Genomic DNA, 16,739 nt, shown 5'->3' with positions numbered 1-16,739 from the left:
GTTGCACGGTGTACCGGTGCTACGGTAAAGGTTAAAAAAATTGCCATGCCACTCTATTTTCTAAACGGTAGTATTGTAGTACTGTAAGTAATGTTGCATATGCACATTAACATTAATTTAAACATTTACATCTGCCTTTTTGCGGTGTTTCTCTCCTAAATGAATCCGTGTTTTGAATGACTCGGACGAGATAATGATTCAGTAAATCATTCATCAAGACATTTGCTTCATACTTGAATAATTCAGTCGGTTGGAATGAATCGGTTAAATGATTCACTGACTTGTCAAAAAAATTGCAGCCACCTACAGGCCGTTTTAGTTTCACATTTAAAGTAAACCTAACAGTTCCCTTGATAAAAATTGCTGTATACATTAAATTTGTGACCCTTAAGGTCTCAAAGGTCAATTTTTCGAAACTGAGATTTTTACATCATCTGAATAACTGAATAAATAAGCTGTCTATTGATGAATGATTTGTTAGAATAGGACAATATTTGGCCAAGATACAACTATTTAAACCTCTGGAATCTGAGGGTTCAAAAAATATTGAGAAAATCACCTTTGAAGTTGTTAAAAAGAAGCGCTGTAGCAGGCCTACCTAAGAAGAAACAAGTTTGTTTCAACGCTCTCTATTGGCTTACTGCTGTAATGAGGTTGTGGAGAGTAGACCCCGAAAGCAGAAATTCTAAGCTTTACATAGATACCAAACTTCAGAGTAATTTCCGAAGAGCGGGCAGCAGCGAGCAAAGTTTGTAGGCTTGTTTCCGGCCATTTTTGTTAGCGATTTTGCTGCATCCACTCACAAAAATAAAGTTTTGTATATTTACGGTATATTTACAAAATATCTTCATGAACATGATCTTGACTTAATATCCTAATGATTTTTGGCATAAAAGAAATATCAATAATTTTGACCCATACAATGTATTTTTGGCTATTACTAAAAATGTTCTTGTGCTACTGAATTAGTTTCCACATGAAAACTGTTCTAGTGTACTTTAGTGTTTACTATAGTAAACATTAACAAAATTCCAGACACTAGTTTATTTAGTCTTATCATAGTAAATATTATAGTATACAGTATTTGCTTTAAATTATCCAATTACTATAGTTAATACTACAAAATATTGAAGTATGCAGTATATTACGGTTTACTACGGTAAATACAAAATGTTACATTTAGATCTGGGTATTAGGAAATTTGGTTTATTTTGTAGCTTTCAATTATGAACGAGGCATAGCATCGTGATACTACTATTGTGATACTTCAGCTGTAGTATCATAAAATAGGTTTACCATGACAACCCCAGTTACACTATAATCCCCCTCAACCAGTCATGTTGAATTACCTTGTTTATATTAAGTAAACTCAACAATTTTGCGTTCTACTCAACAATGTTAAGTTGACCAGTCAAACATTTGTTAAGTAAATCTGACAGATCTAAATTTTTAGTATAAATAACATAGTTAACTTATGTTAATTCAGTTACTTCTTAATTCTTAAGTAAGTTAATTCTTTATGTACTGTGAACAAGAATGGGTTAAGTAAAACTAACAGCAGCGAAAGTTCATTTTTTTGAGTGTACTTTTCTGGACCTTGGCAAAAACTGAAATCTCTCGGATGTCACCTAAATATCTCTATTTGTGAAGACACCGGTAGATTTCTAAACATGTTTAACATCATGTGGGTGAGTAAAAAAATCACACAAAGTAGATTTTTGGGTGAAATTCCCCTTTAACGCAGACCTATGGCATTGCATTTTGGCCGCATTGCCACATTGTGTGATCATTTTCATGTATGCAACTGGCTTTAAATTCAACAATAACCAGTTTACTGTACACTTTTCTTTACATGTGGATCCATATACCTAATTCTGCAACATTATTTATACATTCTCATGAATTCTTTGTTTTTTAATTGCCTTTATTGACTGAACAGTTGGAGAGGCATGTCTTTGATGCAATAAAAGAACAGAAAATTGAATCATAATGATGGTTTTTCATCAGTGTTGTCTTCAATGCTGAGCTGTCAGCAAATCGTACAAATGTCGTTCACACATCACAGCAGAATCCTTCATTTAATATATCAAGCGCACATGACTTCTGAATCCTTGACATCAAAGCAATCTCACAGTGTTTCAGCTCTTGGTCAGCTGTAATGGCTTTTCAGCATTCCTGTACATAATTGTCCAGGTTTAATAGGATGATGTTATTGCACTTGACAGGCCCGTGGACCCTGTTGAAAGTTAGTCCGCAGTGTCACTGATGGCATGTCTGAAAGAAGCAGCTCTCATCACAGACGGATCCTTTTATTTATAACCTAATAATCTTCATCATGTCTAATGGACATGACTAATTTGAAATGTTCCGGGAAGTGAAGTGTGCAAAGAGGAGCTAATAGCCTCTTAAACAGAATCCTTTATAATGTGAAATCTATTAATTTCTCTGCTCATTAGATAAATTAGATGGTGGTGTGGGTCTGTGTTTGTATATAAGTGAATTATGAAAGTAGAGAGAGAGATTCTCTTGTCAAATGTCAGGAGACAGTATCATCTCTTTTATTATTTAGTCAAATATTACATGTCATCATCATCTACTCACCATTGTTTTTTCAAACAGATTTTTGTTCTTTTTTTCAATTATTTTAAAGCAGAAGTTGCGTTAGTTTATACCTTCGTATTTTGACGCATTTCCGAGTGAAACGGAATTTTGAAAGAGAAAAATAGTGGGTGTGGCTTGCTTTTTTACTGCAAATTAATTGGATGTTTAAAACAGCTGTTGCCTTTTGAAATGGAACTGGCAGCAGACTGACAGTTGAAGGGGAGGAGTTAACGGATGCTCCGCCCATGCCGTCTAACTTACCTCATTTGAGATGGCTAGCCAATAGAGGACGGAAGTGCATTTTCAGATCTTAGTTGAAGGTTATGAGGGCACATGAATTTTAAAAAGAGAATGACCCACACTTACAAGCTATTTACAATAGACGCTGCAACATTTCATGAATTACATTGTTTTATTTCACTGGGACTTTTAATAATACCTGTAAATTCAATAAATGGGAACTGGAACTTTCAAGCTTGAAAAAGATTCTCACAGGTAGTTCTACAAAAATATGAAAGTGCTACATACCTGTTTTCCAGATCTTCTCATAGCTTTGTATGTGAAAACATTGAAATTTAAGCTCAAATTTAAGTTTTCACATATTTTTGAATTAACATTTGATATCCATCCTACAATGGACTCATGTGCATAAGCGTAGGGGCGAACTTCCGATGTTGTCAGAAGTCGGGATAGTTTCCAAAAATACCTTACAGGAATCCTGAAGGATAATGTTGGACAGAACGAAAAACCCACAGGACAGGGTACATTCCCTAGTGAAATCATTAAAACAATTTTTATAATATTTGATTGTACTTTTGTGTGCTTTTGAAAGCATGCAAGCTCCAAAATTCACTAGTCATTGTTATTGCATGGAGAACAACCACAAGGACATTTTTCCATTTTTTATTTCAGTCATATTTTAGGGTTTACAACAACAAGTTGAGTAAATAATATCAAATTTCTTTTGGTAAGGTATTTCTTTAAAAGCATTAACTGAAATAAATATTTGAAGCTCTTCTTTCTTGTGCTTGTCGCTTTAAATTCAAAACCGTTTCCATTTCAATCTACTCAGAATAGTTTGGTAATGATTCCCCGGGGATGTTTGCAGTGGCACTTAGCAGGCCACAGTTGACAGCAGAATGAATAATAGTCCCAGTTATCTATACATCATTAATGTTTTAATCATTTTCAAAGACAGCTATATTACACATTCCAGCTCCCGGAGTGCAATCTGGAATCCCATGTGGCTGCAAAAGAGTTGTTTTGGCACCTAAAATTTCATATGACTGATCTCTGTTATTCGCCGCACATCTTTTTTAATCTGCACGTTTTTCTCTCTCTTTCAGGGCGGAGCAGAAAACAAGAGCGTTGTCAGAAAGAAGACTTGTACCCTCTGGTGGAGTCCGAGCCATGTCCGTGTGATGAGTTTGTGTCTCGGCCGTATGGTAACTGGTCGGCTTGTATTCTGTCAGAGACCCCGGAGCAAGGATCTCTTCAGGGTTGGAGAGGTCGCAGGGAGGAACGTGCCTGCGGTCAAGGTCTGCGTTACCGAGCTGTAGCCTGTCTGGACCAGCAAAACCAACTGGTTAACCCAGACCTCTGCAGTGAAACAGGTTCGTATACCCGTTCCTTTCTCTCTCTTTCTCTGGTAAGGGCTAAGTTTAGTTATCCTTCCTCCGCCGGGAAGGCGAGCGGTCATTAGTCATAAAGGAAGCTGTGGGGTGCCCTGAACTGTCAGTGTAAATTAGATAGAGGTCTCAGCATAGGCACCCGGTGCTTCTTATGAAGTTGTTAGTGTGATCCTGAAAGGCAGGGGCTCCGGCACTCTGATTACTCAACACCATCTCTCTCGCAGGTCTGGCAGAAGACGTGTGCCACATGCCCTGCCCTCTGGACTGCAAACTGAGCGACTGGTCGGCGTGGTCGACCTGCAGCACCCCCTGTGGCAGCGGGCTGAAAATCAGATCTAAGTGGCTACGCGAAAAGCCGTTCAACGGCGGGCGGCCATGCCCCAAATTAGACTTGAAGAATCAGGTGAGATTCGCAGTCCCGAACGGGAAACAAGATCGTGCCTGCAGCAGAGTTTCTCTGCCATATGGTGAATCGACAGTGAGAATGAAATAATGAGAACCATTAAAGTCTATGATCACGGGGATGATGATTTAGATAATCGCTCATGTGAACTGTTTCATTTAGGGCGTTTAAGAAAAACACATTTTTTGAACGCTTGAAATATCCCCAACGGAATATATTTAAGCAGCTTAAAGATACATTTTGCATTATGAGTACGGTTAGCGTTCAACTCATTACCATTTCACTGACTAATGCATGCCTCATCATTAAATGCAGTTTACAGAATGTACTTCAGCCTCCAAGCCAAAGTGTAAGTAAACACAATTTCTCTTGCAGAAAGATGGCACAGAGATGCTAATAAGTATCCGTGTAAATACTGCTCTTTCCTTATTGCTGTAGATTTTCTTCATGCGAAACACGCCCATTAGCGATGGCCGTCTTCCCATGATCTCTCCTCTCCTCCATTGACTGTTAGTCAGAGTGTTTTGTTGTGCTGTTTTAAAAATGCATCATTTATTCCCCATCATGTCATTCAAAAGCGCTGTATGACTCTTTTTTTCTGTGGAACACAAAAGAAAATATTTTGAGAAATGTATCAGTGATTTTGTGTCTCTGCAATGGTGGCCAATAGGGGCTAGTGTTGTTTAGTTATCAACATTCTTCATAATATCGTCTTTTGTGTTCTGCAGAAGAATGAAAGTCACACAGGTTTGGAATGACATGAGGGTGAGTAAATGATATAACGATTGTCATTTTTGGGAGAACTGTCTCTTTACATATTGTTAGTAGAGCATGTGAAACTCGTATTCTCATTAGAGGTCTTCACGGGTCAATGTGGACCCGAAAAACTGAGATCCTACCCGAGCGGGTCAGGGTCTAAAACTTTGAAGAGTGCCTCGGACACGGGTCATCGGGTCTCTAGGATGTGTTCCGCACATCGAGAGTGCACCGCACATGTATGCGTGCACAGCCATCGAGGTTTCAGTGATGAATGCTTTATCAGCACTTTATGAACAGCTTTAGCGCAAGTTCATGTGGTGTATTTTTGAGCAAACGCACACAGAACCATAACAACTCGGACAGAAATAGTTTTGCAAAACATTTCTGCAAAAATTCATAAAAAGCACAACACATTCTCATTCATCTTTAAGAATATTTGCGACAGCTCGCTCCCAGATGGGTCACGTTTAAAGGAAAATCATAATATAAATGTGCTACGTGTGCTAGAATAGGCTGTAGAGGACATGCCGTTCTCTAGAGGTTGGTATGCAGATGATTCAGCGTGCGTGAAAAATATTCAAATGCATTCTTTTGCGGCAGTGTGTACAGATGGTTAAGTGGCTACTAGCAACTTTTATGGATCCACTGTTTAACAGGACTCCAAATACCCCCTCAGCCAGTAGCGGAGTTTGCCTTGTCTTATACCTTCTCCAATCTTCTGGGGAGATGAACTCTCACTGTTAACATTTTGCAAATGGCCGCTCTGTGGCCATGGCAGACGGGCTGTACAGCTGGTGGTTTGTGACCTGGCCACCTATGTGAAGGTGTGGAGGTTGGAGATTTTTCACAAGCATTGTGGAATGTCATCACCAAAGCCACAGTGGAGACCATATGTGTGTTTGGACAATTTTATGACTTAGGGGTTGCTCTTTAGGACATAATGAGGTTTTCAGTTTAATGAGAAATGAGAGGTTTGCATTTATACTGTATGAAAATCATCTGAATATTGAATATCTAGACCTTGATTTGCAAGCAAAAATAAGACATTTTAGGAGGCACTGGGCTAGGAACTTTCATGAATCTGATTGCAGATCAGAATAGGCTGCTTGAAGTGTAATGCAAGACTGGCAAATGTTCTCTAAAGATCAGGTTTATCAGGGTATTTGTGCTGTCAACATCCCAAATAAGGTTTCAATACCGTCACGTCAACAACTTCAGATCAAATGTTGTTGGATCGGCTTTGATGTCGTGGTCTCTTTAAAGTAAATTGTTAGAAGCGGGCGCAGGCGAAGAAACTTTGTTAACACGCCACGTTCCTCATGAGGTTTACCTTGTTATGTGTCTTTGATAATCTGTCTCTGGATGTCTGCCCTCTACCTTTAACAAGCAATTCTCACTTTCCCCCAGTGTGGGATTCTGCTGCTGGAGTCAAAGAGCAGGGCAGCACTCTGCATTCATCCATTATTTAGACTTTCAGGTATTACAGACTTGAAGAGGCCTGTCACAATCACTAGATCATTCCAGCGCTTTCTCAGACTAGTAAACAGCTGGCTCACTTCAGGACCGGGGCCGTCTTTCATCCACTTACCTATATTGATCGGCTGTCCGAGACACTGGACCCTGTTTTACTGCACTTTCCCTCGTTGCTCTCTGCTGATGGTTGGGGTCCTTTCCTGCTTGTTTGGGATGTCCGAATGTTTAGTATTCATGATTCAGTAGGCGAACATTATCCGGACGACCTGCTACATCTGCTGAGGTGTGTGCAACCATGTGTGCAAAGAACTAAAGAGCAATTGGGTTTCAAAAGTTGTGGGAAATTGTAAAGTGCTTGAAAAATTGTTTTGTTGTTGAAGGTCAAAACAATACAGGGGTCAAAGGACAAAGTATGTAGGATGTAGTATGCCTATTTATACTGTACATCTGCATAGATGCAGAACATCAACGACCAATAACTTATTCATCAAATTCAGTACATTTTACACTTTGGCAAATGTTATAATCCTGGGAATCAAAATAATTATCTTGGGGATAGTTCATACAAATTCTGTCATCATTCACTCACCCTCAAGTTGTTCCAAACCTGTATAAAGTTTGTTGTTCTGCTGAACACAAAGAAATATATTTGGAAGAATGCTTGTAACCAAACAGTTCTGGGGTACTGTTGACTTCCACAGTAGGCGAAAACCTACTATGGTAGTCAAGGGTGCCCCAGAACTGTTTGACATTTCACATTTTTCAAAACATATATTTTTTTGTTTAACACAAGAAAGAAATGAATACAGATTTGGAACAACTTAAGGGTGAGTAAATGGTAAAAAGAATATTAATTCTTGTATGAACTATCCTTTTAAGTACCAAACTCTGCTTTTTGAACCCCAAAGCAGCCCACGTTTCTGAGGTGCTATACTGAACACGTAACGTTTCGTCTCATTATGTCGATAAATGGTGATGATTCTCTGCGAGTCTTTGCCCCGTGATCGTCGGCAGTCAGCCGTGCAGATGGGAGACGGAACGATGCGCGACCTTCTCCAGATGTTTTTTCTTGCACGGTCCCCCACAGTGAGTCACTCGACAGAGATGAGATTGATATTCTTATCTCGCCCGCTCTTCTTGTACTGATGATCATCTGCTGTGACTGGCGCGGAAGAAAGTTAGATGCGTGGAGAGATGTCGTCCCTTCAATGTGCTTTACTGCTGTTCTAAAAATGGAGCTGTGATTTAACCGGCCACGCAGCGCCATGCAACTTGATAAACAAGAATCTGATCAGACCAGCTGTTGTTTTAAGACAGGGGTCGGCAACCTAAGGCACGCGTGCCACTATTGGCACAGTGAAAGGAAATCAAAAGCACGCCAAGCACATGCAGTTAAATGTTATCTTAATTCCAAAATTAATATTATTTATTTAGTTTAGGAAAATGTGTAAGCCCAGTTCGAGTTCCTACGACAAACTACATAGTAATCCTTATAATCAAGTTTAGTTATAGTTGTCACGTCGGGCGTTAGCATTCATGCAGTTGGCGCTCAGCCATGTATGCACTTAATCTTATATGCCCTTTACCAACCTCACTTTGAAACTAAACACGAGATCACTGAGATCACAAAATCTGCCTGTAAAAGATGTTTCAAACACGCAGAGCCAGAGCTTGGCAAAGCATACCGACCCGTTCAAGAATTTAAAGAACAACAGGTATGTGCTTGGTAATATTATTAGCCTTCAAAATATACTGTAAAAAGGGTGCATCCTATCGCACACCTGACACATAAATCCTGTATGCGCGAGCTCAAGTTCAAAATCTACTCCTGATGCAAGTTGGACCAATTTTTATGTTATTTTTATTAAACAATTATGTGGAATTTGATCAATCAATTAATCAATAAGCTCTATATCACATTGGTAAATCCCTTATTGTTGTTCTGTGTCTGCTATTAATGTGGTAGAATTGAGTAACAGGGCTTTTTGTATTAATGTGCTGTTTTTTTTCCATTATTCCCAAACAGATAAATATATCTTGCAGTCTCTATGATGGTTTTTTGTACAAAAAATGATGATTTTGACAAATTACACGTATTTATGTGTGTGGCACTCTCTGGTGCGGCAGGGTTTTGAGCAGAGTCCTGAGCTGTTGCGGCGCGCCACCACCAGACACCACATGGCGCAGCTGGTGTTTGTACCGTCACAGAAAACAAGTTATTTGTTAACATCAGTTAACTACATTATTAGCATGGCTAAAAATACTTCCACAACATTGACTCATCTTAGTTAAGATCAAACAAATTTGGAAAAAAATGTCTTTGATCACCATTTATTATACAGGTATAGGTCCTATTCAATGCATTATGCTTTTTCCTCAAAAATAGAATCATTCTTCAAAAATGATTCTGATATTACGGTAAGCAGATTTCATCCTAGATAATTATATTGAGATCAATTTGTTGATACGGCACAGTGATTGCCAAGAAAAAATGTAAACAGCACGCCATGTCAAAAAGGTTACCGACCTCTGTTTTAAGAGATAGTTCATGAACTATAAAGAATTCCATCATTTTATTCACCCTCAGGCTATACTCTTAAAATGAAGATGCTACACAGTGCCATTAGAGAATCATGGCTTTATAGCGTCATAAAGAACCTTTAACATCTGTAGAACCTTTCTGGTTCCTGAGACTCCTTGAATGGTTCTTTGGGAAACTAAAAATAGTTCTGTGGCTTCTCCGTGAATCCTTTATTTTTAAGAATAAACTTAAAACCTGTATTTTGCCTATTTATTTTGTTCTCTATGACAATGAATAGGGATTTCTTTGTGTATATAGCGACAAAAAGCATCACTCTAAATCTTTCTGTCTCCATACATAAATGGTCCAATGTACAGACACACTGTATGTTTTCCTCATATTTTCATTTGGCCTAATGTGAGAAATGTTCTACAGACGTATTACCATAAAATTCTGAAAAAAAAAACATTTCTACATAAAGTTTTCTAGCTGATTCAAAAATATAAATGATAAGCTTGGTGAGTTCCTAAATGTCATTGGAGGAGAGATGTTTTCTTCATGATTTCTTTCATTTGACATCTTTCACATTAGTTTTTGAATGTAATTCTTATAATAATTGTAATAATTTTATTATTAAAATAATCTGAATCACGCTATGGTGCCATTCTGGTGGCAAGTAATGGCTGGAATACACTACACGACTTTTAAGATCTGAACAGATTTTTAAAAACTAGGCATCATTCACTTGCCGACTTTGTAAACGGTTAAGGCTAGCAGAGTTTCCGAACGCAACAAACACGAACCTCTTTGCTAGGAGACGCATGACCAACGAAACAAACATGGATGTGCTGAAGATAGGTAGTTATTGTAGCCTTGTAACTGCGCGCCTCTGTTTTGGTCAGCGTATTACCACGTCCGGTTTCCGTAGCAACTCGTCATACTACGGTGGACCACTAGTGCACATGACAACGAAATTTAAAAAGCAAATATAAGTTCACAACACAACGCAATCAAGCCACAACACAACGGAATCAAGTCACAACACAACGGAAAAGTGGTGTAAAGTATTGGAGTAAATGTAATTAGTTACTGTACTTAAGTATCTTTTTGGCTACTTTGTAGTTGTACTGAGTATTAAAGATATTAGCAACTTTTACTCTCTACTTGACTACATTTTTGAACAAGTATATGTACTCTTTACTCAACTACATTTGTAATGACTAATGCAATTACACATTACATTTCGCCTGGTACCTATCATTCTTTTGCGGCAGTTTATTTTTGATACAGAAGAATGAATATAGCCATTTACAGGGCATTGAAGGTACTATATCTTGTGGGTTTTGCTCTTACTTACTAAAACTTGTTGTAGCGAGGAAGGCGGGATGAGAGCCGTGGGGCAAGAATGCGGGATACTCATTATCACTCACGCCACCGGCCCAGCCTTCTTGCCCCACGGCTCTCGTCCCGCCTTCCTCGCTACACTTGTCAACATGGCTTCTTTTTGTGAATACGAGTGTATTATCAATTAGGGTTAGGATAGGGTTATCAATGTCAATCGCTGGCGGTTTATATGTGAAATGAAGACATGACAGCAGCTGATGATGAGGCCAAAACCAGCATGTCCAGTTCAAAAAGGCTTTGACTTATTAATATAAAATAAAATTAAAATCTTTTGAAAGAGTTTGGTTTATTATGAGCACTTGAGCTTAAATGAGACTTGAGTGTTTGTAATAGACGTAGGTTATGGTGTCGACCATGATTTGTTGCAATTTTTAGGTGTTCAGTCTCATTTTGATTTAAGAAAATAAATGTGATTGCTCTCCTCATGAATCAACTGCTCTCCTCATGAATCAACTGTTTCTTGTTTTTCACTGACCTGTCTCTTAAATGTTGAAGACTAGTGCTGCTTTGAGCCTACATTCAGTACGAGTAAAATACTCAAGTACTGTTAAATTCAGATACTTTAAGACTTTTACTTTTTAAGTCATTTTTGAATTGGTGACTTGTAACTTGTAATGGAGTAGTTTTCGCTGGAAGGTATCTGTACTTTTACTCAGTACTCGAGTTGTAAAAAAAAATCAGGGGGGATGGTGGATTAGATTTAACGTTTAGGGACAGATCATTTGTGCTGATGACAGGGCATATGGTGGGAGACAACGGTGTACCCTTTTGATTATTGTTTAAGCACAAAGATAAGTATTATATTATATTACTCTAAAACAACATGCATGCTGTTGATATATTACGTATCAGATACTCCTGTCATTGATCTTGACCAAGGCACCTCAGAATTGGAGTTGATCCCCAGGCTGGCATGGCTACCACTGCTCCTACATAGTTAGGGTAAATACAGAGGATCAATTTTCCCACTGGGTGCAGGTGCAACTTCATACTCATGATACCTATAAATCTATTGGGAATTAATCTATTAAATGTTGAAGCAAAACCCCACAAAACATTGTAAATGAACATGAATCCTCTCAAGTCAAATCCATTTGAATTGAAGTGCAAGAACAAATGGATTAAACAAATGTGCCATTTACAAAATCTTGAAAATAATACATATAATACAAATACATAGCATCACCTGACATTTCTTAAACTTGAGGTGGCCAAACAAAAGACAAAAAAGGGGAAGCAAAATTAATAACTGATCAGTTCTGTCACGACTCGGCATGGTGGAAAGAACCCAAATGCAGGCAGCGGGGATTAAGGAGTTAACAAAAAGGGTTTATTTAAATACAAGAAACACAAAACAAAGACCCACGATGGGGTATAACTGCACATACAGTATAATAACCAAGACGAGACTAACTGAACTAAACAACTGAACTAAACAACACTTGACATAAACTAAACTAAAACACTTACTAAGACTTGACAGGCGCTTCGACCAACAGGAACAAGGTAGACAGGTAACCACACAAAGATACTGGACACGAGCATAAAGCAAACACATACAATGACTAAACACAGGACAATGAAACATGAGGGCATTAAATAGGGAAGACAAACGAAGGATAACGACACAGGGCAGGTGAGGGTAATCAACACAGCCGGGGAAACAATACAGGAAATGAGAGGGGCGGGGCCAATGACGAGACACTGGAGAGAACGCATATTATTGTCAAAAGGACAATAATATGTTTCTCTCCACACATAACCAAAGACTTTGTCATGGCTCTGCCTCAGGACCAGGAAATCCAAGACTAGGTGAGGCAGAACCATGACAGTTCAATGCTGCAATGCTGCCTACCCCATTCTCCCCTACAGTATCTTATAGAAGCTTCCAAAGAGTTTCATAATCATGTAAGGAAAAGTAATGGCTACTAATGGCTTTCCTTGCACTTGCCATTTATATGTTGTAAAATGTTTGGCGAACGATGATAGATAGAGCGATGACATTCCACCTGATGCCGCTGATCGGACAGGACAGAGTAACTGCGGATAACGCTCATAAAAAAAGATTTTTTTTCTACTTAGGCTAGTTAAGGAGGCAGGCGTGTGTTGCTTAGGCGGCCACTGTAAAGTGCTGAGGGAAACCCTGCAGTAAGATATTCCAGGTGAAACAGAAACCAAATCTAACATTAACTTTATGAATGTAAAGTCTAACCTGACATTAGCTAGCTAGCTGGCGTTAGCTAACAAGAAAAAAAAGCTCTAAACTAACTAACATCTTTAACTGTGTTGTTATTGCCTCTGTCCAGAGATTCCGCATTTGGTGACATATCAAAAGTATTCCTGACTCTTGACTTACCTTCAGTGCTACTTCTTGCCCTCTTAAAGCCAAAGTCCCTCAGGTCAAGCTGTCCATGTCGCTTGGGCTTGGCCATGATGCTGAAATCACCAGCACCTGCGCTGCTATGTCGCTGACTGATGTGACATCTATTTAAAACAAATCGTCGTGTCATTAGGCTTGTTCGACTTGATGCGGTGCCGCAAGATCCGACAGGCGGATGACATCAAAGTACAGCGAGAGCCATTCGAAAACCATAAAATGTTTGGTTTCGAATCGCTCTGCGGTACTTTGATGTCATCCGCCTGTCGGATCTTGCAGCGCCGCATGAAGTCGAGCAAGCCTATTATGTGCACGTTCCCCTCGTCCACAGTATTTTAGCCTATTCAATATTTGCAAAAATAATAGTAGTAAATTACCACTGGTAATATTTACACATTAATTGATAAAATAACAGGGGATGGGAAGGGGGATGGCCGTTTTAGAAGGGGGATGATTTTGATCATCTTTAATTCAAAGGGGGATGCCATCCCCCCTCATCTCGAGTACTGCTTTTACTTAAGTATGGTTTTCAGGTACTCTTTACACCACTGCAACGGAATCGAGTCACAACACAACGGAATAAAGCCACAACACGACGGAATCGAGTCACAACACAACGGAAATGCTCCCAACCACTAGGGGGCACTTTCGGCATGATAAAGCTAGGTCATGCCGGGTAGGAGGTGTGCGTTTTGCTGGGGGTTGTTTTAGTGGTTTTGGTAGTCTGTTTTGCTTGTGTAAGCATTTAAAAGGAAAGTGTGCTCTACTGTGGAAAAACTGAATGTCAATGGCAAACAATCTCATATGAACAAATTTGCACAGCGCTTTTGAATGCTTGATTTTGATTGGCTAGTCATGACATTCTAATGTATGTTATGGCCCTTTCACCAGACTTGGCAGTTGGACAGAGTTACTGCGCTGCTGCTGTCTCTCATAGTGAAAATGTCTCTGGGCGACGTTCAAGGTCACTAATCAGCCTGAAGTTGATGTATATTTTAAATATGCAGGCAATTTTTGGGGTAATGACTAATACTAATGACGCTCATTTTAGGCACAGTTTACTATGACATTTTGCACGTATCGTGTATTTTAACTTGCAAATCAACCCACTCTGTATTCTTTATTTAAATCTCTGTATTTATCTTCTTTTTGTTAGGTCATATAACTTCTGGAATTCCATTATTAAAACTATGTTCTCCATGTTTTGAGCTCACTAAAATGTTGATAGGTTAAAGCACCACCTCCGTGCCGCCAACGAAACCATCGCGTTTTGTAGCTTACCGCCTGTCTCCCACTGAAAATGAGCTAGACATTCACGACTGCCGCTCAAAACTAACAACAGAGGATAATCCCGGTGCTTCGAATCACCTTTACACAAACATCATATATACTGTAAATACACCATAAGATTATATTTGCATTGCATTGTCGCCTATTTGCATTGACATTCTGCCTTAACAACCAGCATATGAGTTTACCTCCGCTGCTTCTAACATATAGCTAGCCTACATAATTTGGATTGAAAGAATGAATTCCAAAACCTCCACTGACATACCCAGGTATCGTAGACTCGTAGAGTTTTTTTTATCTGTGCATATGTGTTTAGATGATTTTAAATGCTAGAAACTGTATTGTGAGCTATACATTGGTCGTATTTACATACATTGTCGTATTTAAACGCTTGATGAAATGAAATGATTTCTTTAACGTTGAAATTAAAGAATTAAATGCAAATATGTTTTTCATGCTTTGCTTCTATTGTGTGTATATGAATTGAAATAATCAAGACTTTAAATGACTATGGCCAAAAACGATTTAATCAGAAATTAAACGATGAGCATTGAAAGGAAAATATTTAGTTATTTTATTTTATTACTTACTTTCTTTGGTAAATGCAGAACAACAAACAGCAATGATGTGCATTAAAAACAACGTTTTTTTCCTTGATTACACCATCTTTAGCTAAATATTGTCAAACGGAATACGGAAATAAATGGCTGTGTCCACATTTATTTCTAATTGTATACATTATTTAACCTTTGGTTAAATAATTTATATTTACCATGCCATTTATATTTGCCTTAATTTATATTTACCATGGCCACCTGCGACTGACATTATGAATGCACTTGAAACGATGAGGAACAAGACAGGAAAAATTTGAGAAAATCTGACAAAAATACAAATGAATAAGCTATTATTGGGTTATTATTATACAGATGTTTTTAAATGACAAACACGGCGAGTGTATTTCGAGGAAAATACACGTTTTATTATTTACAAATGCAGAAAAACACACAGCAGCAGGTGCAATTACAACGAAACGTTTTCCTACATGAAAAAGGATAGCCATCTTAAGCTAAATATTGTCAATTGAAAATAAAAGCTATTATTTACGCTGTGTGTGTGTATGTAAGGGTACAGAAGAACATACAGTCTTGTTTTAAACATGGCTAAGCAATCAAATTTCGATCCAGCGATCAAAACACGTTGTATTTTTTATTATTATTTTGATTAAAGTACTTTTCAACTTTAAGTCTGCATTTAGATCCAGACAATGCCAATCTCAGTTTCAGTGTGCAAGCTCTGGACTTAGTCTGCATTCGTTTTTTTACTGTTACGAATAATTGATTACTCTATTAAATATTGTTTTCATTAACAATAGGCAATTGGGGCAGTTGTGGCCTAATGGTTAGAGAGTCGGACTCTCGTGACCAGAAGGTTGCCGGTTCGATTCCCAGGGCCGGTGGACAACGACTGAGGTGCCCTTGAGCAAGGCACCTTATCCCTACTTGCTCCCCGGGCGCTGCAGTGATAGTGACCCACTGCTCCGGGTGTACGTGTGTTCACCACTTGCTGTGCATGTGTTCACTACTCTCTGGATGGATTAAATGCAGAGGTCACATTTCGGGTATGGGTCACCATATCTGACTAATAGGTCACTTTCATTACCAATTTATTTATTTAACCTTTATTATGCATGCATAACCTCTAAAACAATTAACGCATAACCAAGTGTAAAAAAACGTGAGCATTGCGGTTTTATGACTAACGAAATGGGAATATAATGCAAAGCTTGCTCATCTATATCAGTAAATAGATCAATAGATTTGTTGGTTTAGCAGAAAGTCCAGTCGTCATCAGTAATTTAATGTGTTAATGTGTATAGTGGTCTGAAGCAGTCGTGTGCTCTTTTCTGATTGTCAAAGACTAGAATCCGCTCCAGTTGAAAGAAAAAGTCTTAGGGCGTTTTCACACCTGTGTATCGATTGCTTTGTTCCGAAACTGGGGGTTAAATCGCTACAATATTTAAATTTATTTTAGTTCGGTTCGCATTCACAAGGCAATATTTCCAAACGGACCAAACTTTGTTAATAAAAGTCACGTGCGAGTAAACTCTCATTCGATTGGTCAAAGTGCATCTGTTTATTTTCCGGCCGGTAACGCGGGTGATAATGAGCGTCAGCTGCGCGTTGTCTCGCGTCTCTCACGGCGGAGCTCGGGAAGCATAAATGGAGGAGAAGGACGAGAGAGAACCAGGCCTGGATTTTATGTTATGTTTTATTGTGT

The 16,739-nt window shown here is 38.6% G+C and overlaps 1 protein-coding gene across 2 annotated transcripts in view; it reads left to right on the top strand.

Annotated features, from left to right (window-relative positions):
* Nucleotides 1–16,739, top strand: part of thsd7ba (thrombospondin, type I, domain containing 7Ba) — a 301,508-nt gene that overhangs the window by 240,360 nt on the left and 44,409 nt on the right. For both annotated transcript variants that reach the window (XM_057335489.1, XM_057335490.1), the window contains exons 15-16: nt 3,948–4,214; nt 4,457–4,635. In XM_057335489.1, the coding sequence (XP_057191472.1) occupies nt 3,948–4,214; nt 4,457–4,635 (446 nt within the window). The remainder of the gene's footprint in view (nt 1–3,947; nt 4,215–4,456; nt 4,636–16,739) is intronic.

This window comes from Triplophysa rosa, linkage group LG6, assembly GCF_024868665.1.
Source record: "Triplophysa rosa linkage group LG6, Trosa_1v2, whole genome shotgun sequence".
Classification (NCBI taxonomy): domain Eukaryota; kingdom Metazoa; phylum Chordata; class Actinopteri; order Cypriniformes; family Nemacheilidae; genus Triplophysa; species Triplophysa rosa.
This window is presented reverse-complemented; position numbering and strand designations above follow the sequence as displayed.